Here is a 25,959-nt window from a genome sequence, read left to right as displayed (position 1 = left end):
GCAGTAAGATAGGTGTGATGTCACAGCAGCAAGCTAGGTGTGATGTCACAGCAGCAAGATAGGTGTGATGTCACAGCAGTAAGATAGGTGTGATGTCACAGCAATAAGATAGGTGTGATGTCACAGCAGTAAGATAGGTGTGATGTCACAGCAGCTTGATAAGTGTGATGTCACAGCAGTAAGATAGGTGTGATGTCACAGTAGTAAGATAGGTGTGATGTCACAGCAGCAAGATAGGTGTGATGTCACAGCAGCAAGATAGGTGTGATGTCACAGCAGTAAGATAGGTGTGATGTCACAGCAGCAAGATAGGTGTGATGTCACAGCAGTAAGATAGGTGTGATGTCACAGCAGTAAGATAGGTGTGATGTCACAGCAGTAAGATAGGTGTGATGTCACAGCAGTAAGATAGGTGTGATGTCACAGCAGTAAGATAGGTGTGATGTCACAGCAGCTTGATAAGTGTGATGTCACAGCAGCAAGATAGGTGTGATGTCACAGCAGTAAGATAGGTGTGATGTCACAGCAGCAAGATAGGTGTGATGTCACAGCAGTAAGATAGGTGTGATGTCACAGCAGTAAGATATGTGTGATGTCACAGCAGTAAGATAGGTGTGATATCACAGAAGTAAGATAGGTGTGATGTCACAGCAGTAAGATAGGTGTGATATCACAGCAGTAAGATAGGTGTGATGTCACAGCAGTAAGATAGGTGTGATGTCACAGCAGCTTGATAAGTGTGATGTCACAGCAGCAAGATAGGTGTGATGTCACAGCAGCAAGATAGGTGTGATGTCACAGCAGCTTGATAAGTGTGATGTCACAGCAGCAAGATAGGTGTGATGTCACAGCAGTAAGATAGGTGTGATGTCACAGCAGTAAGATAGGTGTGATGTCACTGCAGCAAGATAGGTGTGATGTCACAGCAGCAAGATAGGTGTGATGTCACAGCAGTAAGATAGGTGTGATGTCACAGCAGTAAGATAGGTGTGATGTCACAGCAGTAAGATAGGTGTGATGTCACAGCAGCAAGATAGGTGTGATGTCACAGCAGTAAGATAGGTGTGATGTCACAGCAGCTTGATAAGTGTGATGTCACAGCAGCAAGATAGGTGTGATGTCACAGCAGCAAGATAGGTGTGATGTCACAGCAGCTTGATAAGTGTGATGTCACAGCAGCAAGATAGGTGTGATGTCACAGCAGTAAGATAGGTGTGATGTCACAGCAGTAAGATAGGTGTGATGTCACAGCAGCAAGATAGGTGTGATGTCACAGCAGCTTTCCTGAGAGGACACATGTGATGTCATAGTTACCTGACGGAAACACACTTTTGATGTCATAGCAGCCTATCTGACAGAAGGACATTTATGATGTCACAGCAGCTGGCCTGAGAGGACACTTGTGATGTCACAGTTACCTCACTGAAAGACACTTAACATGTCACAGCTGTCCTTCTGACAGAAGTATGTGTGATGTCACAGCAGCTTGACTCACAAAAGGATATTTATGATGTCACAGCAACTGCCTAATAGAAGAAGATCTGTGATGTCACAGCTACCTGACTGAAAGACACCTATGATGTCACAGCAGATCGCTTGACAGAAGGACACTTGTGATGTCACAGCAGCTTGCCTGAGGGAAGGACATCTGTGATGGACATTTGCTGTCAATAGAAGGACCCTGTCATGTCATACAATATGCACCCCTGACTTTTTGCTGATGACGTCACACAGTGCTAGCCACGCCCCTTTCTGTAACAAGATGAAAAATGCAGTATAGTCTCCAACCTGTCACCCTCCAACTGCATCTGTCAGGGCATGATGGGAGTTGTAGTTGTGCAGTTGCCGGAGAGTCACAGCTTGGAGACTGCTATTATAGAGAGGTCTGATAGGTTCAGTCAAATCACATTCACTGACTACTGAAAAGTGGAATCCCCCTTTAAGCCAGCCCAACTCTCTACAGTGGCAAAACCACTGATGTCAACCGATCATCGAAAATGGTCGGAGTGGTGTATGGATTTATCGTATATAGACATATAAAGTCGATGACAGAATCATCCCCTTCTATGATCGCGATACCTGCACAGATCTGCCGCCATAGACTCCCGGGGACAGGCGCTCCAATGCTCCCTGCAGCCATGGTACGGGGAGGGGTTGCCATAGTAACGAGTACACAGAGACTACGCTTACCCAGCATTCCCTGCGGGCGGCCGAGGCTACGACTTCCGGGTAGCTCCTGTAACACGTGGGTGGATCAGTTCTCTGTGAGTCTTGTCGCCCGTCCTGAGGTATTTCTGTACAATTGTCGCAGAATGTCGCGCACTTGCCCCAGACTACATCCCCAAGCGTGCTGGTGGTAGCTTAGGCTGAGACTTGTAGTTCTGCAGGGTTTATCTCCAAAGAAGCCCATAGAAAATGTATGGGGGAGGGGGTGTACCGCAAGAAAGACATAAAAACATAGGGGGTCATTTATCAAAACTGGTGTAAAGTAGAACTGGCTTAGTTGCCCATAGCAACCAATCAGATTCCACCTTTCATTTTTCAGAGCTGCTTTGCAAAATGAAAGGTGGAATCTGATTGGTTGCTAGGGGCAACTAAGCCAGTTCTACTTTACACCAGTTTTTTTTTTTTTGTCTTCCTTGCGGCAAGACACTTGTGTCACTCTCTCCATTTTCTGGAAGGGGGAGTGCTGTGGTTGGGGCCCCCGGCAGGTCACCCTAGGTGCAGGGAGTATCAAAGCTGGAATAGGAAAATGCTAGTCTTAATAAAAAAAAAAAGAAAACGAATGGCAAAAACCACATTTTTTGCGGGTCGGATGTGGACCCATTCACTTCAGTGGGGCTGCAAAAGACGCAGACAGCACACCATTGCTGACCGCATGTCCGATCCGCGGCCCTGCACAAAAAAGAGAACCCATTTCACGGTCAGTATAGTACTGCTCTATTGTGGGACGGATGTTCCGCAAAATGCGGAATGCGCCTTTCTATTATCCATGTTTTGCGGATCGCAAAACGGACATTGTCATGTGCATGAGGCCTAACACGTATAAAAAAAATTCCAGGGTCAAATTCACATGTCGGGCGCCTAATGCCACCTGCACACAATGCGGATTAGGCATGATGTTTCCGTGCGGATTTACGTACCAGCAAAACGTATATGAGATTTGAGAAATCTCGCACACATGTTGCTTCTTTCTGCCGTGCGGATTCTGGAATCCACATCATGTCACTTGTTTGTGCCATTTTTGGTGCAGACTTCACCCTTTTCAGTGGAAGGGTGAGATCTGCAGCAAAACGGCATCAAATCTGCCCCAAAAACTGCAATTCACGCCTGTGGTTTTTGGTGCAGATATTTTTTATATTAATGTCGTTAATAAGTCGGACATCGCCTTTAAAACCACAGTCCTAACATCTGCTTCTGTCCTGATGAGGCACGCACCACCAGGCCTGCCATTTGGAGATGCTCTACCCAAGGGGTCAGCAATAGAGATGAGCGAACTTCTGTTTTAAGTTCGGCGTCTAAAGTTCGGCTTCCAGTTAGCGGAGGATCCCGATATGGATTCCGAATTCCGTTGTGGTCCGTGGTAGCGGAATCAATAATGGTCACTATTGATTCCGCTACCACGGACCACAACGGAATTCGGAATCCATATCGGGATCCTCCGCTAACCGGAAGCCGAACTTTAGACGCCGAACTTAAAACAGAAGTTCGCTCATCTCTAGTCAGCAACTTCGGCACTTCAGCTGCTGTGGAACTACAATTCCCATCGTGTTCCATTCCTTTCTATGGGAGATTTGAGAAGAGCGGAGCAAGTATGCATGCTAGGAGTTGTAGTTTCACAACAGCTGGAGTGTGGTAGGTTGCTCTAACGGTTCCATTCCAATTTGGCCCTTGACTAAGGCTACTTTCACACTAGCGGCAGCCTTTCCGGACGCCTCTCGGCAGGTTTGCCGTGCTGACGCCGGACCTCCGGCCCACCCCTATTATAGTCAATGGGGCCGGAGCAGTGCACTAGCGGCAGCACGGATCCAGCAGGCTGTTCCCTCACCAGAGAGGGCTGCCGATAGTGTAAAACTAGCCTAAGGCCTCATGCACACGACCGTTGTGTGTTTTGCGGTCCGCAAACTGCGGGTGGCGTCCGTGTGCGTTCCACAATTTTTAGAACGGCGCGGACAGCCATTAATATATCTGCCTATTCTTGTCCGCAAAACGGACAAGAATAGGACAAGTTATATATTTTTTGCGGACCACAGAACGGAGCAACGGATGCGGACAGTACACGGAGTGCTGTCCGCATCTTTTGTGGCCCCATTGGAGTGAATGGGTCCGCCTCCGAGCCGCAAATACTGCGGCTCGGACGCGGACCAAAACAACGGTCGTGTACATGAGGCCTAAGGCAAAGGATCTCAATACCCGAAAAAAACTCATGCATTCTGAATGGAAAGGGATCCGTTCAGGATGCATCAGGAGGTCTTCCGTTCTGGCAGCATTCCGTTTTGTGCTGCAAGCTACGGTTTTCTGTCCGGTCCAAAAAACAGAAAGAAACGAATTTGTCACTGAAAACAATGTAAGTCAATGGTGACGGATCCGTTTTTTTAGGCGCTTAATAAACTGGATCTGTCACCCATTGAGTTTTACTGTATTTTGTGACGGATCAGTTTTTTTTCCATTTTAATTTCACACAACCGCATCCTAACGGAATGGATGCCTCCTGATGTGTAACATCAAAACGGATCTATTTAATTCCGGTATTGAGATCCTCTGCAAGTGTGAAAGTAGCCTAAGTTGCTCTGATTCTTATGCTTAGGCCTCATGCACACGTGTCTGTTTTGCGGTCCGTAGTGACTTCAATGGGTCCCTCGTCGACATTTTGCAGATATATTCTATCTTTTTGCAGAAGGGGCTTACGGATGATCTGTGCGCTCTCCGCATCCATCCCACAGCATGTCCTATACTTGGCGGCAAAATGCAGACCACGGACCCGTTGAAGTCAATGGGTCCACAAAATATGCAGATGCAACATGGACCGCATTCTCAAAATGCATACGTCCGCGTGAATGCAGCCGCGTTCACATTTTTGTGGCCATTTGATGTCTGTGAAAAGATCAGTCCACGTTTCATCAATGAAGATGTCCACAAAGAATCCGTAATTGGCCCGTGTGTCCGTTTTTTGCACTCTGTGTGTCTCTGCTCAACTGAAAATTTCCAGAGTCAGTGGGTACATGTGCTGTCCGCAGAAAATGCAAACCAGTGAAAAATGGAAATGTGAACGAGTCCGGATCAGTGGGGCTTCTATATATATATTATTTTTTTTCCAATTTACAGCAGTGAGGAGTTATCAGGCTTGCATTTTTGGTAAGTTCTACCTTTAATGTCCTACAGCATTATGACGGGCAGCGATGAGGAATCTACAACCTTCAATAAACCAACGGAGAGGAAAAAGAAGAAGCAGAAGAAACAGAAGAATGAGGATTCTGAGAAAAGCGAATCACAGGGTCATAATAACAAAAATACGATGATGAAGAAGAAGCAGAAGAAGAAAGCCGAGGCCACAGGGGATGTTCCTGAAATAATGGATGTAGTCTCTAAGAAGAAAAAGAAGAACAATAAAATAAAATCAAGTGACCCAAACAAAAATGGTGATTCCCCAAAAAAGAAAATGGGTGACCCCGTCCCTACATCTGCTGAAAGAACCCACAAAAAGAAAAAGAAGAAAAATGTATTGGCTCAAGAGAGTTCAACATGTGACCCGCAGATGAATGAGGATGTCCCCAAAAAGAAGAAAAAGAAAAATAATATAGAAGACGCTGGATCATTGGAGCTTGAAAGTATTGATCCAGGGCATAAAAATGATGAAAGCGTTGCCGTAGAAGATAGTAAGGAAATAGTTACTAAGAAAAAGAAGAAACGCAAGAAGTCTAAGCCAGCTGAAAACAAATCTGAGGATGGAGCCCCAGGAACTGAAGATATTCTCATTGATGTCTCGGACATCAAGAAAAAAAAGAGAAAGGAGGCCTCTGAGCTAGAAGAAAAGTCAGGATCTCCTACAGAGGACCAGCCTGAGACATCTGACCATGCAAAGGTAAAGAAGAAGAAGAAAAAGAAGGCTACTTCTGTCAAGACAGAAGAAGTCATTGAAGATCACGATGTCCACCATGGAGAAAAAGGTGGAGGTTCTCAAAGAGTTTCCAAAAAAAAGAAAAAGAGCAAGGGCTCAAATATTGAACACAGTGAATCTGACCTGAAAAGGAACGGAGATGAGGACAGTGAGGTTCCTCCCGAAGGAGGCTTGAAGAAGAAAAGGGGAAATGGAGCAGAGAAAACAACCGAGCTGGTGGATGGTACAGAGAAATCTTGTTGTGAAAAAGAAAAGTCAGCGAAGAAGAGGAAAAATATGCAGAAACATAATGATGAGAGTCATTGTGCAAATGAAGACACAACAGAAGTTCCGAAAAAGAAGAAGAAAAAAAAAGAGACCAAAAATTCCAAAGGCGCGAACAAGAAGCAAGTACGTGTCCTCATTGAGCACCATCTTGCTAAAAGTTGTTCTTAAAGGCTATGTACACCTTTTGTGGGCGATTTTTTTATTTTTTAAAATTTTTTATATATATATTTTTTATTATTGCATTGTACTTATTTTGAGTTAAAAATAATTTTTTCGAATGGTCTTTATTAACAATATGGAATGACTTTTTTCTGTACAGAGCTGAGATGCTCTACTAGCAGCCTGTGGATTTTCTCTCTTTTCCGTCAGAGCAGTAGCAGACGGACTCCTTATGTCTGCTCTCTGACATTATAACACTCATCAAAGCTCAATCCTTATCTTACTGATAACAATGTGGCTTAAGTGTTTATGATCTCTTAGTAGCTTAGAGATAAGGTTTATTAGATGACAGTGAAAGTACCAGTCATACAGTTAGAAAAACAGTTAGGCCTCTTTCACACGGGCGTTGCGGGAAAATGTGCGGGTGCGTTGCGGGAACACCCGTGATTTTTCCGCGCGAGTGCAAAACATTGTAATGCGTTTTGCACTCGCATGAGAAAAATCACGCATGTTTGGTACCCAAACCCGAACTTCTTCACAGAAGTTCGGGCTTGGGATCGGTGTTCTGTAGATTGTATTATTTCCCTTATAACATGGTTATAAGGGAAAATAATAGCATTCTGAATACAGAATGCATAGTACAATAGCGCTGGAGGGGTTAAAAAAAAGAAAAAATAATTTAACTCACCTTAGTCCACTTGATAGCGCAGCCCGACATCTCCTTCTGTATTCTTTCTTCAGGACTTGGGTAAAGGACCTATGGTGACGTCACTCCGGTCATCACATGATCCATCACATGATCTTTTACCATGGTGATGAATCATGTGATGGACCATGTGACGACCGGAGTGACGTCACCACAGGTCCTTTACCCAGGTCCTGAAGAAAGAATACAGAAGGAGATGCCGGCTGCGCTATCAAGTGGACTAAGGTGAGTTAAAAATTTTTTAACCCCTCCAGAGCTATTGTACTTTGCATTCTGTATTCAGAATGCTATTATTTTCCCTTATAAACATGTTATAAGGGGAAATAATAATGATCGGGTCTCCATCCCGATCGTCTCCTAGCAACCGTGCGTGAAAATCGCACCGCATCCGCACTTGCTTGTGATTTTCACGCAACCTCATTCACTTCTATGGGGCCTGCGTTGCGTGAAAAACGCAGAATATAGAGCATGCTGCGATTTTCACGCAATGCACAAGTGATGCGTGAAAATCACCGCTCATGTGAACAGCCCCATAGAAATGAATGGGTCGGTATTCAGTGTGGGTGCAATGCGTTCAACTCACGCATCGCATCCGCGCGGAATACTCGCCCGTGTGAAAAGGGGCCTTAATCCTTTGTGACAGAACGGCTCAATATTTTTAATAGAGGCCAATTGAAAATATGTTTTTTTTTGCCAAAAATTTGTAGAATGCAATAATAAACAAAAAATGCCTCCGAATGTGTACATACCCTTTAAAAAGGACCTGTCACTGTTCTACTTGTAATCTCCATAAAATCACTGTTCTGGAGCATCTTTTCTTAAACCTCTGGGCTGTGCAGGTCCTTGAAAAGTAAAATAAATTGGTAAGCATTCTCTGTGTGGGTAGGGCGTGTCCTGACACTGTCAGTACCGATTGGACATACACTGACCCAGATTTACTAATGTGTCTGTGCCTAGAATCTGTCTAAAAATGGTGCCAATTGGAGAAACTAGGGTTTCAGCAATTTTGCAGACTTGCTCGAAAATAATGTGGGGCTTAGCATTAAGTGGTGTGGCCTAAAATGTGGTGTACGGGGGGAGATTTATCAAAGACTCATGTTTTATGTCGGTCCTTGAAATCTCCTGCGCTGCCGGAGGATGCACCTAATATGATGAAGCATATAGCATATACGTCTCGTCATAAATTAGGCGCATCCTGCGGCACTCCGTGTGCCAGAATGAAATCTACGGCTGAAAACTGTCGCAAGTGAAGATAAATCATGCCCACTTCAGCCCCGCCCTCATCACGCCCACTTCAGCCCTGCCCTCATCATGCCCCCTTTTTGGATGTGTCACAAATGACAACTTTTTTTATTTTTTTTTGCCCAGAAAAGTGGAGCAGGTGCAGGGCTAGACAGGCGGTCTAAGCTTACGTCATCTACATGATTAGTAAATCTGCCCCAATCTTGTCAGTTTTTTGATATTTCCAGGAAGAGTAACAGAGGAACGGCACTAAGCAGATTATTAAGAAAAGATGCACCAGACCTGTAGAAGAAATGCTGAGCGGTTCACTGTAAGGCCTCATGCACATGACCGTTTTTCGGGTCCGCATCCGAACCACAGTTTTTGCGTCTCGGGTGCGGACCCATTCACTTCAATGAGGCCGCAAAAGATGCGGACAGCACTCCGTGTGGTGTCCGCGTCCTTTGCTCCGTTCCGTGGCCCCGCCAAAAAAATATAGCATGTCCTATTCTTGTCCGTTTTGCAGACAAGGATAGGTATTTCTAGAATGGGCCGCCCGTGTGCATGAGTCCTAAAGAGGTTTTCAAGATTTAGGGCTCGTGCGCACGAAAATTGCAGCCCGCAATGCATGGGCACCGACCGAAGGGCCACCGTCTGCAGATGCAGGACCCATTCACTTGAGTAGTATTTCTTTGCAGTGCGGAGGCATAGACAGAAACCCCACAGAAAGCATTCGGTAGTGCTTCCGTAGGGTTCCGTGCCTCTGTTCCGCACCGCACCTTCCAGATTGCGGACCCATTCAAGTGTTTGTGGGCCACAATATGGGCACGGCCATGTGCATGAGCCCTTATGGAAATCATTGCAGAATGAAAAGTTATCTACGTATCTGCTTATACCTTGCAGTGGTTTTTCTTGTTAAATACATTGATGTCATAAACTCATATCACTAAGGGCTCATGCACACGACCGTATGCCCTCTGAGACATGCGGTCCGTGAGCGGGCCATATGTCCCGGAGCGGCATACATCGTGCGGCCGGGAGCGCACAGCTTCATAGGTTACTATGATACTGTGCGCATCGGGCCGCCCGCGGGGCTATTGTCCTGCACTCATAATATCATAGTAACCTATGATGCTGTACGCTCCTCGGCGCACGATGTTTGCAGCTCCGGGACATATGTCTCGGAGGGCATACGGTCGTGTGCATGAGCCCTAAAGCTGGCCATACACATTAAATGATTGTCCGGCTCGGTCGACCATCTACGGCTAGTTTCATGTGAAACTCCGGCACGCTATCCCGGCAGACAAACGGAGAATGCAGCGGTTTGTGTCTGGCCGACTCTCCGCTTGTTTGCCGGAACAGCGTACGGATCTCCGCCGGATCCGGTGAACTCTGGGAGGCTGTTCTCTGCTGGAATAGTCTGCCTGAATTCACACCGGAAGTGTGAAGCAGCCGAATACGTATGGTGGCCTCCCAACTCTCCCCCTAACAGCCGATGTTGTGTAGCGGGGTAGGTGGCACTAATGAATACCTTCTTGTTATTACATAGGAGGAGAGCACAGACGTCCAGTTGGTGTCAGCGCGAGATGGAAACGCAGATGAAGCACACGGTGTTCCGGTAAATTCATCAGCAATGGGGCAGCAGACTGATATACTATTTGGATCCTGGACAGTCTTAGGTTACTTTCACACTTGCGTTGTTGGATTACGGCAGGCAGTTCCGTCGCCGGAACTTCCCATCGGATCCGGCAATCTGTATGCAAACGGATACCATTTGTAGACGGATCCGGATGCGGATCCGTCTCTCTGGTGTCATCCTGGAAAACGGATCCAGTATTTATCTTTTTCACATTTTTAAAGGTCTGCACATGTGCAGACCACAAAACCGAATCCGTTTTTCTGGAACACTTGGTACCAGATCCGGCATTAATGCATTTCAATGGAAAATAATTCCGGATCCGGCATTTCGGCAAGTGTTCCGGAATTTTGGATGGAGGAAATACCGCAGCATGCTGCGGTATTTTCCCCTGTCCAAAAAACATACAGTGACTGAACTGAAGACATCCTGATGCATCCTGAACGGATTACTCTCCATTCAGAATGCATGGGGATAAAACTGATCAGTTCTTTTCCTGTATTGAGCCCCTAGGACGGAACTCCATACCGGAAAAGAAAAACGCTAGTGTGAAAGTACCCTTAGGGTACTTTCACACTAGCGTTTTTCTTTTCCGGCACTGAGTTCCGTCCTAGGGGCTCAAATCTGCAAAAGAACTGATCAGTTTTATCCTAATGCATTCTGAATGGAGAGTAAGGCTACTTTCACACTTGCGGCAGAGAGATCCGGCAAGCAGTTCCGTCGCCGGAACTGCCTGCCGGATCAGGCAAAATGTATGCTAACTGATGGCATTAGTAAGACTGATCAGGATCCTCATCAGTCTTAAAAATGCCTGATCAGTCGAAAAAATGCATTGAAATGCCGGATCCGTCTTTCCGGTGTCATCCGGCAAAAACGGATCCGGCATTTATTTTTTCACCTTTTTTTCAGTCTGCGCATGCGCATACCGGAAGGACGGATCCGGCATTCCGGTATTCTGAATGCCGGATCCGGCACTAATACATTCCTATGGGAAAAAATGCCTGATCCGGCATTCAGGCAAGTCTTCAGTTTTTTTAGCCGGAGATAAAACCGTAGCATGCTACGGTTTTCTCTTTTGCCTGATCAGTCAAAACGACTGAACTGAAGACATACTGATGCAAACTGAACGGATTACTCTCCATTCAGAATGCATGGGGACATACCTGATCAGTTCTTTTCCGGTATAGAGCCCTTGTGACGGAACTCTATGCCGGAAAAGAACAACGCAAGTGTGAAAGTAGCCTAATCCGTTCAGGATGTCTTCAGTTCAGTCTTTTTGACTGATCAGGCTTTTCAGAAAAACGTAGCATGCAGTATTTTTACCTCCGGCCAAAAATCCTGAACACTTTGACTGAACGCCGGATCCAGCCTTTTTCCCATTGGCTTGCATTAACGCCGTGTGTTCAGTCAAACCGGATCCGGCTTTTGCATGTTAAACCCGAAAAATGTGAAAAAAAAGTTAAAGTCCATAAATGGCGGATCCGTTTTTTCCAATGCATTTTTTCATTGTGATCAAAATCCTGATCAGGATTCAAATGTAATCCGTTTTCACACGTTTTTCCGGATCCGGCGGGCAGTTCCGGTGTCGGAATTGAACGCCGGATTTAAACAACGCTAGTGTGAAAGTACCCTTATACAGTTTCTTTAAAGGGCTTCTGCAGTTTGTTAAACTGATGATCTATCCTCTGGATAGATCATCAGCATCTGATCGGCGGGGGTCCGACACCCGGGACCCCCACCAATCAGCTTTAATGAAGTGTGCTGGGAATGAAGCCCTTACACAATATCCTACCATATTATTTTTGATTATCATTTCTGTAATATTGGCTTTTATGTATTAATATTTGTGTTTTCTTCTTTTCTAGGTAAAACTAAAAGCTTCAGCGGATACTGACCGAGAGTCTGGAAACACCAAGGTTGTATAGAGAACGTGTTCTAAAGTAAAATCTAGGGGCAGGGTTGAGGGGGCTACACTACATATAGATATATATAGAAGTATAATTCTCTATGTGTAAGTTACTGTGATATTATACTGAGATGTGTGATAGGTAATGCAAATCTGAACCTGTAAGTGTAAAAACTGATGCTCCGGCTGCTGCCCGTGGCCAAGACCCTGCGCGATTTTGAGGCTAATACGTAATTTTTGCCGTGCTGCCAACGGTCACTGCATGTGGATGGGGTTACAAGCATTTGTGGCAGCCGAGCCCATCTGTTCTTACCCTTAGGCCGCACCTTCCAGACCAATGGCTGCTCATCCAGCGAGTTTGTGTCTGAGAAGCTGCATTGGTTCAGGAGATGGGGCTGTGTTTCCCGGATTGCACACGGTCCTGTGCCTGCGGCCTAAATGTAGAAAGCTGTTAATTCCAACTGCATTCATCTGTTCAGGCTTCTTGGCCCTCATCATTGCAGGATATGGAAATCAAAGCTACGTTAGGACTCTTTTACACGAGCGTGTGTCTTGCGGGAAGCATGCTCCGTGTGAGACAGATTGTGCGGTCTGGACTGCAGAAGCGCACGGCATTATCATGATAGATAATGCTGTGTGCCTCTGCCTGACCCTTCTGTAACGGAATCATACCGACAGCTATATGTCAGTAACGGAATCATACCGACAGCTTTATGTCAGTAACGGAATCATACTGACAGCTATATGTCAGTAACGGAATCATACCGACAGCTATATGTCAGTAACGGAATCATACCGACAGCTTTATGTCAGTAACGGAATCATACCGACAGCTATATGTCAGTAACGGAATCATACCGACAGCTTTATGTCAGTAACGGAATCATACTGACAGCTATATGTCAGTAACGGAATCATACCGACAGCTTTATGTCGTAACGGAATCATACTGACAGCTATATGTCAGTAAAGGAATCATACCGACAGCTATATGTCAGTAACGGAATCATACCGACAGCCTTATGTCAGTAATGGAATCATACCGACAGCTATATGTCAGTAACGGAATCATACCGACAGCTATATGTCAGTAACGGAATCATACTGACAGCTATATGTCAGTAACGGAATCATACCGACAGCTTTATGTCAGTAACGGAATCATACTGACAGCTATATGTCAGTAAAGGAATCATACTGACAGCTATATGTCAGTAAAGGAATCATACCGACAGCCTTATGCCCGTAACGGAATCATACCGACAGCCTTATGTCAGTAATGGAATCATACCGACAGCCTTATGTCAGTAACGGAATCATACAGACAGCTATATGTCAGTAACGGAATCATACCGACAGCTTTGTGTCGTAAAGGAATCATACTGACAGCTATATGTCAGTAACGGAATCATACCGACAGCTTTATGTCACTAACGGAATCATACCGACAGCTTTATGTCCGTAACGGAATCATACAGACAGCTATATGTCAGTATGACTGTTACAGAAAGGTCAGGCAGAGGTACTCGGCATTATTAATCATGATAATGCTGTCTGCTTCTGTAGTCCAGACTACACAGTCTCTCTCTCTCTCTCTCTCTCTCATATGTAGCGTAATTCCCACAAGGGACGCGCTCATGTGAAAGAGCCCTTAGTGTTCCTCAACTTGTGGCTTGGAAGCCATGTGCCACATGTTGGTAGCTGCAGATACTATTGCATGTGGAGGGCATAGATTTACCAGGGCTTGGTACTAGGGTCAAAACCATATCATTGGCAGATAAATATAGGGTCAAAGACTATTTCCATTTTAATATGCAAGCACAAAACGTTGGGGACTGTAATATGAAATAAAGCGAGGGGAGCAGTCAAATAATAAAACCATTATGATTATCGTACAGTTACTTAAAAGGAACCTGAAACCCTTTAGTTTGTGATGTAAAGCATTGCCTCATTAAAGGGGCTGTACAGGATTAGGCTAATTTTCTGTAAAACAGTGCCACATCTGTCCACTGGCTGTGTGTGGTATTGCAGACCAGCCTTATTCACTTCAGTGGAGATGCCAAACACAACTCACTGATAGATGTGGTGCTGTTTCTGGAAAGGGTGTTTCGGCAAAGACCTTTGAAGAGACATTTGGAGGATATCTGACAAATGCCCTGGTAGGTGGAGGTCCATCTGCCGGGACCCCATCAATCACGAGACTGCTGCTAGTTTAAGGGTTCATTCAGACGGCCGTGAGAGTTTTGCAGTTTGCAAATCGCGGATCCGCAAAACACGGATACCGGCTCGTGTGCGTTACGCATTTAGCAGAACGCACACGACCAACCCTATACAGAAAATGCCTATTCTTGTTCGTGATTGCGGACAAAAATAGGACATGCTCTATATTTTTTGCGGGGCCGCGGAACGGAGATACGTATGCAGACAGCAGACAGAGTGCCATCCGCATCTTTTGTGGCCTCATTGAAATGAATAGGTCTACTCCCGGACCCATTCCGATGGTCGTGTGAATGAGCCCTGAGGCAGAGGAAAATGAGCAGAGAGTCTGCTGTACATAACACTCTCCATTATAGTCTATGTGGCTACAGAAACATCATAGCACAGGGTTAACCCCACCAATCAGTCACACGTGGTTATAAAAAGATGGGGCCCAAAACTGTATATTATAACATAGCACATAACTAGTGTTAAGGTTCCTGTACTCATAAAAAAGCAAAGTTGTCCAAACCCTTCGATTTTAAAGGGTTCGGCTGCTTACGTTGTGTATGGGGGTGTAACAACATCATCTGTAGGGATAAAGAAGGATCGGGCATGATGAATTGAATTAGTGTGTGGTGTATGGCGAGGGGGGTCGGGAGGAATAACTGTTGAGTGTTCAGCCGGCATCTATGTGATGTCCACCCCTTAAAGGGGTCAGAAGTGACATGGGTGCCGGGGAACCAGGTAAGTACAATCCGTGTGAGGGGAGGCATTTTAGGGGTTCGATAACCCCTTTAAGAGTCAATGTCAGTAATGTGCCTTTTACCAGTAAGAGCCTAGTTCGCCTTGTGCCTGGCCTATAACCAGCAGAATCTGATAAAGAGATGCCGTTCCGTCGCTCTGCAATTCAGCGCACAGGCAATTTACGTCCAAGGCCCCATTCACACGTCCGCAATTTTAAATCCGCATCCGTTCCGCAATTTTGCGGAACGGGTGCGGACCCATTCATTTCAATGGGGCAGTAAAAGATGCGGACAGCATTCAGTATGCTGTCCGTATCCGCACTTCCGTGATGCGGATCCGCCCAAAAAATTAAGCATGTCCTACTTTTGGCCGCAATGGGTCCGCAAAAATGCGGATGACATGCGGAAAGGTACCAAATGTCTTCTGCATGTCATCCGCAATTGCGGATCCGCAGGAAGAAGAAAAAAAGGAGGACAGCACCCTGTCGTGACTTTCTGAGCCAGGGAAAGTTGTGTGGCAGAAGAGCAGAATAGGAGAATGTCTGCAATCAACGTAGAAAAGCTTATTGTAATGATTCAAGAGCGCCCTGCACTATGGGATACACGGGCGGAGGTGTATCATGAACGTCTAACAAAAGACCGCTCTTGGGAGGAAATCGCAAAAGAAATGCTACCAACAGCATGGTCCGCTGCATCGATCCCGAAAATGGAGAAAATCAGTGAGTATAAAAAATTGTTAGTATCTGTATTTAAATTGTCTGTGAAAACCCGGCCTACAGTGGTGGTGAGTGCAGGAGCACACGGCGTCATTGGTTGCTATGCAGCATTGGTCTGCACCCAAAAATATTAGCAATCTAACCGTCAACTCATCCCGCAAAAAATGAGCCACTACATAAGACAGTTGCCCAAAAAATATAAAAAGAAACAGTGGCTTTATTAATGTGGAGACATAAAAAAAACATTTTTTCTAAAATGCTTTTATTATTTAAAACTGAACCAAAAAAATAAAAAAAATTAGTCATATTTGGTATTGCCGCGTCAGTAACAACCTGCTCCTATAAAAATTGCACATTATCTAACCTGTCAGAGGAACGTTGTAAATACCAAAAAAAAAAATGGTCCAAAAACAGCTAATTTTGGGCTATTTTTACTTTTTTATCAATTTTATACTGTAACAAAGCAAGGGTTAACAGCCAAATAAAACTTAGTATAAATTGCCCTGATTCTGTGGTTTACAGAAACATCTCACATGTTGTTGTAAACTGCTGTGTGGCCAAAGTAAATGAACGCCATATTGTTTTTGGAAGGCAGATTTTGCTGGACTGGTTTTATGACACCTTGTCACATTTTAAGCCCCCCTGATGCACCCCTAGAGTAAGAACTACAGAAAAGTGACTCCATTTTGGAATCTACAGGATGAGGTTGCAATTTTTGTAGGTACTTTTTTTGGTTGCTCTATATTACACTTTCTTTGAGGCAAGGTAAAAAAAAGAAATGTAATAAGTATCATTGCCATTTGACTTTTAATACAAATGTTGTCTTGTAAATTTGTTTTATTTAAAATAAATGTATAATATATATATATTATTTTTTTTTTTATAGTACAGCAACTAAAAAAGCGGTGGAACTCCAACCAGGACCAATACCGGCGAGAAATAAATGCAAAACAAAAGAGTGGAGAAGGTTTCAAAAACAAGAAACCATACACGTATACCCGACTTCTTGGATTTTTAACGCCAATAATGGAAATGAGAGCGTAAGTAAATTTTATTTAATAACTTTAAACATTACATAAATTGTAATATAAGATGTATTAATTATAATATTTTCTAAACAGAACTGTGGACAATCTTTCGGAAGCTCCGAGATCTCAATCAGAAGCTTCTGGATCGCAATCTCAGTTGGAAGCTCATGGATCTCATGCTCTGTCAGAAGCTCATGGATCTCAAGCTCTGTCAGAAGCTCATGGATCTCAAGCTCTTTCAAAAGCTCATGGATCTCAAGCTCTTTCAAAAGCTCATAGATCTCAAGCTCTTTCAGAAGCTCATGGATCTCAAGCTCTTTCAGAAGCTCATGGATCTCATGCTCTGTCAGAAGAAGCTCATGGATCTCATGCTCTGTCAGAAGAAGCTCATGGATCTCATGCTCTGTCAGAAGAAGCTCATGGATCTCATGCTCTGTCAGAAGAAGCTCATGGATCTCATGCTCTGTCAGAAGAAGCTCATGGATCTCATGCTCTGTCAGAAGAAGCTCATGGATCTCATGCTCTGTCAGAAGAAGCTCATGGATCTCATGCTCTGTCAGAAGAAGCTCATGGATCTCATGCTCTGTCAGAAGAAGCTCATGGATCTCATGCTCTGTCAGAAGAAGCTCATGGATCTCATGCTCTGTCAGAAGAAGCTCATGGATCTCATGCTCTGTCAGAAGAAGCTCATGGATCTCATGCTCTGTCAGAAGAAGCTCATGGATCTCAAGCTCTTTCAGAAGCTCATGGATCTCAAGCTCTTTCAGAAGCTCATGGATCTCAAGCTCTTTCAGAAGCTCATGGATCTCAAGCTCTTTCAGAAGCTCATGGATCTCAAGCTCTTTCAGAAGCTCATGGATCTCAAGCTCTTTCAGAAGCTCATGGATCTCATGCTCTGTCAGAAGCTCACGGATCTGAACCAATGTCTGCCGAGGTAGAGGGAATACATTTTGAAGAGGATAACCAGGAGGCTACAGAACAAGATCCACCACTGCAGCCTTCTGTAGTAATCGAGGAAAGACCGGAAGAAATTCCTCGTCCAGAGCCAGTAACCCCTGTAGCAGCTAATGCTCCGGTGTGTCGTTCGTCTGGCAGACGACAGCGACAGCAACAGAATGATTCCGGTGTAGATCTTCAAACCCAGGTGGATGCTATGGTCATGGAATATTTAAACCGGAATCGCTCTGAAGGCAAGGAGGAAACTTTGTTAAAAGGCCTAGGTTACCTTTTGCGCCGTGTGCCAGAAAAACGACATGCACGCTGCATTTCTGCTATGGTGCAAGTTCTAGATCGGTTCGCTGCCCCCCAGGAGCCACATCACCTGGAAAACTATCTAGATCAATCTAGAAGAGATCAGTTGAATATTCCTTTCCGTCATCGCCCTGATCCCCCAATCGTGCATGCACCGGGCCCTTTTCTGAGGGAATTGTATGACCTATAAAAAATTTATTTTTGTTAATAATAAAAAAGTTTTATACTGTTAATCTTTTGTTCGAAATTATTAATAAAAAAGGTTCACATTTTTAAAATTATGTTTGTTTTTAATATTGATTACCTATTATCTATTTAGCTCATTATTATTAACCTCCTTGGCGGTATTCCCGAGCGTGATTCGGGGTTAATTTTCGCTGCCAGGAGCGGTAACCCCGAGTCACGCTCGGGGTAACATTGCAGAGTCCCCTCACCTTCTGCCGGCGATGTCCTCCGCTGTGATCGACGGCGAGAGCACATTTAACTTCCTGGTTCCGTTCCCTGCGAGCAGCAGCTGCGCATGGGAGCGGAACTGGGCGGGAAATTCAAATAAATATAAACACAAAAAGTGACACACACACATAAAATAGGTTATACATTGTAATCTGACAGGATTACACTGTATAACCTCAGATCTGACTGTACAGTGCCCTTTGCCTGCCATTTTACTGTCATTTGTGCCCATAAAATAAATTTATAACATGGCATCAAAAAAGCGCTACAAAAGCGCTTTTGGACCAGTTGAGTGACAGCGACAGTTACACAGAGGTGCTCGCAGAACTGAGTGATAGTGAGTTGTGGGGAGATTTGTCGTCTGACACTGATCTGGCAAGTGACAACGGCGATGATCCTGCACCTGACCTCAGCCATGTGCGCACTTGGTGCCCTATTGACTGCGATACGGACCAGGTAGCGCCCCCAAGATTCCCGTTCACTGGATCACCTGGGATGAAAGTAGATGTTGAGCGTGACAACCCTCTGGCATACCTGCAATTATTCCTCACTGAGGAGGTAATTGAAAAAATTGTCACAGAGACAAATCGCTACCAAGAGCAGCAATCTGCTACGCTGCATGCCACCTTTTCCAGAAGCAGAAAGAGGGAACCGGTGACCAAAGAGGACATGTGGCAGTTTCTGGGACTCATTTCATTCTTCGGGGGGTGATGGGGAAACCGCTCCAGAAATGGTACTGGACCACCAATAAGTTACTGGCCACTCCATTTTTTGGCACCGTGATGTCAGAATACCGGTTTTCCCTCATCATGAAGTATTTCCACTTCACGAACAATGAAGAATTTGATGAGGCCACGCATCCTGCGCCCAAACTAAAAAAAATCTGGGATGTATGGCAAATTATTGTGACCAATTTCCAGCGGACCTACGTGCGAGAAAGGGACGTCAGCGTAGATGAAAGTTTGATGGCCTACAAGGGACGCCTAAGCTGGATACAGTACATTGCATCCAAAAGAGCGCGGTTTGGCATCAAAGCCTACATGCTCTGCGAGTCATCCACTGGGTACATCTGGAATTCGGTCATTTACACCGGTAAAGGCACAAAGTTTAACCCCAGGTACAGCGGCTATGGGATGGCCACATCATCTGTCCTCACACTGCTGGAGCCATTGCTGAACCAGGGATATTGTGTGACCACGGACAATTTCTACACGTCTCCGGAACTGTATGAGGTTTTGCTACAAAACAAGACTGATGCATATGGTACCGTTAGGCCTTCCCGACGTGACATGCCATCTATGTTTGCCAAGGAAAAACTCAAAACCGGAGAAATGGTTGCCTGGCAGAAGGGTAAGATGATGGCGAGACAAGAAGGACGTGTGTCTCATGAGTACTGTGCACAATACCTCTACTGCCATGGTCCACACAAAAGGTGGGAAAGATGTGCTGAAGCCGCAAGTCATGATAGACTATAATAATACCATGGGAGGTGTCGACAGAGCCGATCAGGCGATGACATTTTATCCGGCTATGCGCAAACCGCAAAAAAAAAATAATATAAGAAGATCTTCAGGCATCTTCTGGAACAATGCCTTTGGAATGCATATATCCTGCACAGAGCAAAGAGTGACAAGCCTCTTGTTCATTCTGACTTTATATGGAAGGTGGTTGAGCGGACTTTTGTCAACCACCAGACGCCATCAGTAGCTGTGAACAGACCTGGACGTCGTGCTGTTGACGTTGTCAACCCGACTACATCCCGCCAACCGCAAAAAAGGCAGCACCTACCAGGATGTGCGTGGTTTGCTGCTCAAAGAGAGATGGCAATGGAAAGAAAGTCCGAAAAGAAACCAGGTTCCATTGTCCTGATTGTGACGTCGGACTTTGTGCAGTCCCATGTTTCAAAATGTATCACACTCAGGATGTTTATTGAATTTTCTGTGTTTGACTAATTTCATTATTTTTATTACATTATTAAATAAAATTATATTATTTATTAGATTATAATTCATGATTTTGTGTTTGAAACTTTATCAGATCTGGGATGTCTACTAGAGTCTTGTTTGGTCAGGTTTAAGTAAGTAATTACTAAGAATTGCAAGCCTACAATACATAACACCAAATTTCATACAAAAAATTGTACCACTTTTGGTACAAAATTCCTGACATAATCATACCGCCAGGGAGGTTAAATAAGGCCTCGTGCACAATAAATTTTTGAATCTGTTCCACGTATTGGGGACCACGATTTGCAGTCCTCAATACACGGAACGGCCGCATATTTTTTTTTATCACACCAATGCTTGAGCTGCATGGAAGTTCAGTAACCCTGCTTTCACACCTGAGCGTTCTGAAAGGAGCGCTCTGTATGCGCGCTTGTACGGGCGTTTACAAGCGTGCATACAGAGACAGACGAACACACATTGTCGCGCGTTCCCGAAAGTCTATTGTACGGGAACGCGCGACAAACGCCCAAAAAAAGGGTCAAGTACTTGTTTGAGCGTCGGGCGTTTTACAGCGCGATCGTACGCGCTGTAACACGCCCAGGTGAGAACCTTTCCCATAGGGAAGCATTGGTTTCTCCTTGTTGTGCGTTTTACAGCGCGTAGGAACGCGCTGTAAAACGCTCAGGTGTGAACTTAGGGTAAGGCTTATTTCACACGAGCGGATGCCATGCGTGACACCCGCTCCGTAAAAGATAGCCAAGACCTGCAGCAGAAGCACGGAGTGTTAACATGACTGATAATGCTCCATGCCTCTCTGTGATCTTTTTACTACAAAATCATGGTGACAACTTTATCTCACTGTGATTTTGTAGTAAAAAGGTCACAGAGCGGCACGGAGCATTATCAGTCATGTTAACACTCCGTGTTTCTGCTGCGGGTCTTGGCTATCTTTTACGGAGCGGGTGTCACGCATGGCATCTGCTTGTGTGAAACCAGCCTAAACAGTAAAAGTTATCATGTCCGCGCCCCACTAGGGGTTGCCCGGGTTCAGAGATGAACCCGGACATAACCATCTTTTAATCCAGGCAGACCCTGCAATATGAGCAGCAGAGCATTTTATGTTCTGAATCTCTACCTTGCCCTGAGCTTCATCGTGCATGGAAAGGGCAGATACTTCAGGCAAGCAGTGTCTTTGATGACGTCACCAGCTATGATCGGCCGGCTTTTGCACTGCCCTAGCCTTTGTACAGGCCAGGTCCGCGCAGAAGCCCGCACATTAGTGCTGGTGACATCACCAAGCGCACTGTTTGCCGGAATCATCAATAAAGAGAACCCTTTCCATCCACGATCAGACATAGGGCGAGGTAGAGAAACAGAACATAAAATGCTCTGATGCTCATATTGCAGGGTCTGACTGGATTCAAATATGATGTGATATACTTACCAGTTCAGCATAGAAGTATTTTCTTTGTGGATTGCGGGCCTCATTACGTCTGGTGTAGTCCTTGGTCAAAGCTGAACACAGACATATACCATTTTTATTAATAAAAATGGGACGTTTGTGTTTGGCTGTGAGGACGTACACAAATTTAAAAATATTAAAAAAAAATATGTAATTGACGTAATTATTAGAAATGAGGTATTTACACCAAATTTATATAAAAAATTTGGTTTACAAAATACCTGAGCCCGCAAGCCCACGTCAAGGGTCCTCATTCTCTTGCGAGTCCCTAATCTAAACTAACTATTTTTTGGCGGAATGGACCGTTGGATGCGGATCGTGGATCCCATTCAAGTGAATAGTTCCGCGATCCGCATGCGGCTGCCCCACTGTCAGTGCCCGTGCATTGTGGACCATGTGCAGGAGGCTTTTAACATCTTATTTCTTTTTTTTTTTGTACCCTAGCAACATCTACTCCTCCTTCCTTTTTTTTTTTTTTTTTCGGAAACACAGAACGGATGCGGATGCACTTTTGTAAAACGGAAGGTTTTCGCGGAAACACAGATCCGCAAAAAAACGGACCGTAAATATGGAAAGGAAAAATACGGACGTGTGAATGGGGCCTAATTTGAAGCAAAAAGAGCAATTCTAATGTAAATGAAGAAGTCAATTGATCTCTCATATTATCATTGTAGATTTCATTTTAGCTCCCAAAGCGTTACGGCGTGACAAGTCGCTGAAGAATTGTAGCAATTTGTCCACGGCTGATTATTAGCCCTCCGCATACTGGAGTTCGGCAGGGTAATCATTTAGGCTTTGGGGAGAGGTTAGTAGCGCCGTGTTTGCCGGGAGAATAATTGCCTGCAGTTTTCTTGAAAAGGAAGCTCTTGAAATGTGGTAATTATGTGCAACAGGATGACAATGGGTTAATGACACCCTTTGGAGAGCCTGCGAAGTTTAGCCGTGAAGTTGGCTTTACGCACTAACAATAGCACGCACATCAAAATGCAAGACTTGCAAGTACAGTACATAATAGCCTGTCTAGGAGGAACGCACACATAGGCTCCCGGCCACCATGATAGCCAAGGAAGCTTGTATGCATCTTGGCAATGTCTCCCCTCCCCGCGCCAAACTGATAGCGTCACATTGTTGTTGCTGAGCAACCAAAAGAATTGTCATTGTCTTCTTCAGTATCTAGATCCAGTCCATGTCCGGTTATGCAGGGGTACGGGAACAGGGGAGGATCATTGCATGCGCAGGCATAATAAGAGGCCAGCAATGAGATTAGAAACTGTCACACTTTCTCCTCTACTTGCACTGAATTTATTTTTTATTGCTCATTTGCAAAATTTACCAATTTAGTTAAGTTTATTAAAGGGGTTTTCTCAAATAGCATGTATTATGTAGAGGAAGTTAATACAAGGCACTTACTAATGTATTCTTGTTATCCATATTGCTTCTTTTTTCCATCACATTATATACTGTTAGTTTCCATGGTTACGACCACCCTGCAATCCGTCAGAAGTGGTCGTGCTTGCACATAAAAAAAAAAGCACTGGCCCATGTGCGCTGCCACGGTCCCAGCCACCAAATAGGCCGGTGCTTTTTCCTATAATGGGCAAGCATGACCACCACTGATGGATTGTAGGGTGGTCTGTAACCATGGAAACGAGCAGTGTATAATGTGATGGAAAAATGAATCCAGCCAGGAAAGGAGGCAATATGGACAATCGCAATACATTAGTAAGTGCCTTGTGTTAACATCCTCTACATAATAAATGCCATTTGCTGAAGTGAGACAAAATTCCTACTCTTTTGCTGTAGTGTGTGTGCAACTCCTTCACCTAGCTGGCGAATCTGTCAGAACTCTGCTCCTGTTACTCCCTTGCAGCAGGAGGCTGTAAACAGATGGGGAGAGAATCCATGAATGGCAGCTGACACAGGCTGTAGTTAGGGTGGAAAGTACACACTGGGACAATACCACAGAATCCCGGACACACAGATCACATCCATGGGAGCTAGGAAACTAGGAGCAGGTTCCAAAGTGAATATCAGAGGGTCTGAAAATGAATGAGGTAATAAAGGATAATAGGACATCGGTATCAGAAACCGGACAACCCCTTTAAGGCAATTAATCATCCCCAAATGTGAATTCCTGCTGAAGTACCTTGACTATGTCTACAGCAGGGGGTCAGCAACCTGTGTCATTCCAGCTGTGGTAAAACTACAACTCCTAGCATGCTCCATTCACTGCTATAGGAGTTCTGAGAACAGGCAAGCAAGTGTGCATGCTGGGGGTCATACTTGCACCACAGGTTGCTGATTCCTGGTCTAGAGTGATGTTTAATACTGAATACCCATCAGTATGAATGGAATTTCCATCTTCATGTAGTTAGCAGCACAATGGATATGGACGGATGTGTGCGAGCACATAGATCTTCTGAGGCTCTGTTCACATTATATTTGAGGCTACCTTTAGAGGTATATGTCTTGAGTATTTCCCAGTGCATACCTCTGATGTACACCAATGTATAGACGTACAGGTGAAACTCGAAAGAATATCGTGCAAAAGTTCATTTATTTCAGTAATGCAACTTAAAATTAGACTATTGTGAAAAGGTTCAATATTCTAGGCTCAAAGTGTCACACTCTAGTCAGGTAATTAATCCATACCCCCTGAGCAAAGGGGACCTGAGAATTCTTTAAAGTTTATGAAAACATTTTTTCACTCTCTTATCCATATGAACTGCCCTTGACAATGCTAATCCTATTTTTTCTACTACATAGGGAACAAAGTTTGGGCAGTGGGACACGGCTGCCTTCCAAAACCCAGAACAGCAAAGCAAGTTCTTTCGACTTTTGGGTGGATTCAAGAAAGGAAACCAAGAGACCTCAAACCAGGTAAAAGCCAATATGGCCTTGGAGAAGGAAGGAGAACAAGCTCTTGAGAGGAACCTGCTGGCGGAGTTTGACAAAGCAGTTTCCTGGAAACAGAACCGAGGCATCGGCTTAGGCTTCCAGCCTGCTCCGAACAAGGTCTTCTTCATTGACAAAACTAGATCCAGATCAGTAAAGTTTGACGACTGAATTTTGCACTCAGATTCCAGGCCAAAAGTGGACATCTTTGAAATGATGAAGCTAGAAGTGTATGACCATCATATTTCAGGTCACTGGAACTGTTGGGAGTCCAGGTCGTGTTGCTCATGCAAGCAGATCTGAAGTGTGTGGACCGGATACCACTGGTGGCCTTATTCACTGCCATAATGTGTAGATGATTTTATGACATGTAAGTCCAAACTATGGGGCATCATAAATAAAACTATCAGCGATGATTTTATTTAGGATTATTCTGAATATATCCATCACATGCTGTATTACAGAGCTAAGTTTCTAGGACTTTGGTGCCTGGAAGAGGCATTGTCCATGGGTTGTGTCCGGGATTGCAGCTCAGCTCTATTGAAGTGACTGGGGATGAGCTGCAATAGCCTACAGAACCTGTGGACAGGGGTGGCGCTGTTTTTTTATTCTAATCTTGGACAACACCTTCCAGTATTTATGACATTGGCGGGGGTCTGACTCCGGACACCTCACCAGTCAGCTGTTTGAAGTGGCCGCTGCACTGAGATGGGCCTCCTCATTGTAAACCAGACACCGCACTGTGCATTGTACGTGGCTGTGCTTGATATGGCAGTTCAGTCTCGTTTACTTCAAGGGGACTGGTCTGTGCAAAGGCCATGTGACCTATAGAAGAGGCCTCAGTTCTCACCTGAGTGCTGCCGCCCCCTTCAGATATGATATTTCACCTATCCTGAGAACTTAAAGGGCATCTGTCAGCAGATTTGTACCTATGACACTGGCTGACCTGTTACATGTGCACTTGGCAGCTGAAGACATCTATGTTGGTCCCATGTTCATATGTGCCCGCATTGCTGAGAAAACGGATCTTTTAATAGATGCAAATGAGCCTCTAAGAGCAACGGGGGCATTGACGTTACACCTAGAGACTCTGTTCTCTCTGTAACGGCCAGGAAGTGTAAATGTCATCACACCAGGCCCTGTCAATCAAAGTGCAAAGGGCGCAGCAGTTGCAGAGAGAGCAGAGCCTCTAGGTGTAATGGAAACACCCGTTGCTCCTAGAGGCTCATTTGCATATAATAAAACATCTTTTT

The 25,959-nt window shown here is 44.8% G+C and overlaps 2 protein-coding genes across 2 annotated transcripts in view; one reads left to right on the top strand and one right to left on the bottom strand.

Annotated features, from left to right (window-relative positions):
• IQCK (IQ motif containing K) overlaps positions 1 to 2,140 on the bottom strand; it is an 84,191-nt gene extending 82,051 nt beyond the window's left edge. Inside the window, exon 1 of the mRNA XM_040441436.1 lies at positions 2,080 to 2,140. Within this exon, the coding sequence (XP_040297370.1) occupies positions 2,080 to 2,140 (61 nt within the window). The remainder of the gene's footprint in view (positions 1 to 2,079) is intronic.
• An 82-nt stretch (positions 2,141 to 2,222) lies between these two features.
• KNOP1 (lysine rich nucleolar protein 1) lies at positions 2,223 to 25,700 on the top strand. The gene is made up of 5 exons (XM_040440631.1): positions 2,223 to 2,264; positions 5,383 to 6,508; positions 10,021 to 10,089; positions 11,973 to 12,023; positions 24,578 to 25,700. The coding sequence occupies exons 2-5, from the start codon at positions 5,387 to 5,389 to the stop codon at positions 24,875 to 24,877; spliced, it is 1,542 nt and encodes a 513-aa protein (XP_040296565.1). The 5' UTR covers positions 2,223 to 2,264; positions 5,383 to 5,386; the 3' UTR covers positions 24,878 to 25,700.
• The last annotated feature ends 259 nt before the right edge of the window (positions 25,701 to 25,959 follow it).

Source organism: Bufo bufo, chromosome 7, assembly GCF_905171765.1.
Source record: "Bufo bufo chromosome 7, aBufBuf1.1, whole genome shotgun sequence".
NCBI lineage: Eukaryota > Metazoa > Chordata > Amphibia > Anura > Bufonidae > Bufo > Bufo bufo.
This window is presented reverse-complemented; position numbering and strand designations above follow the sequence as displayed.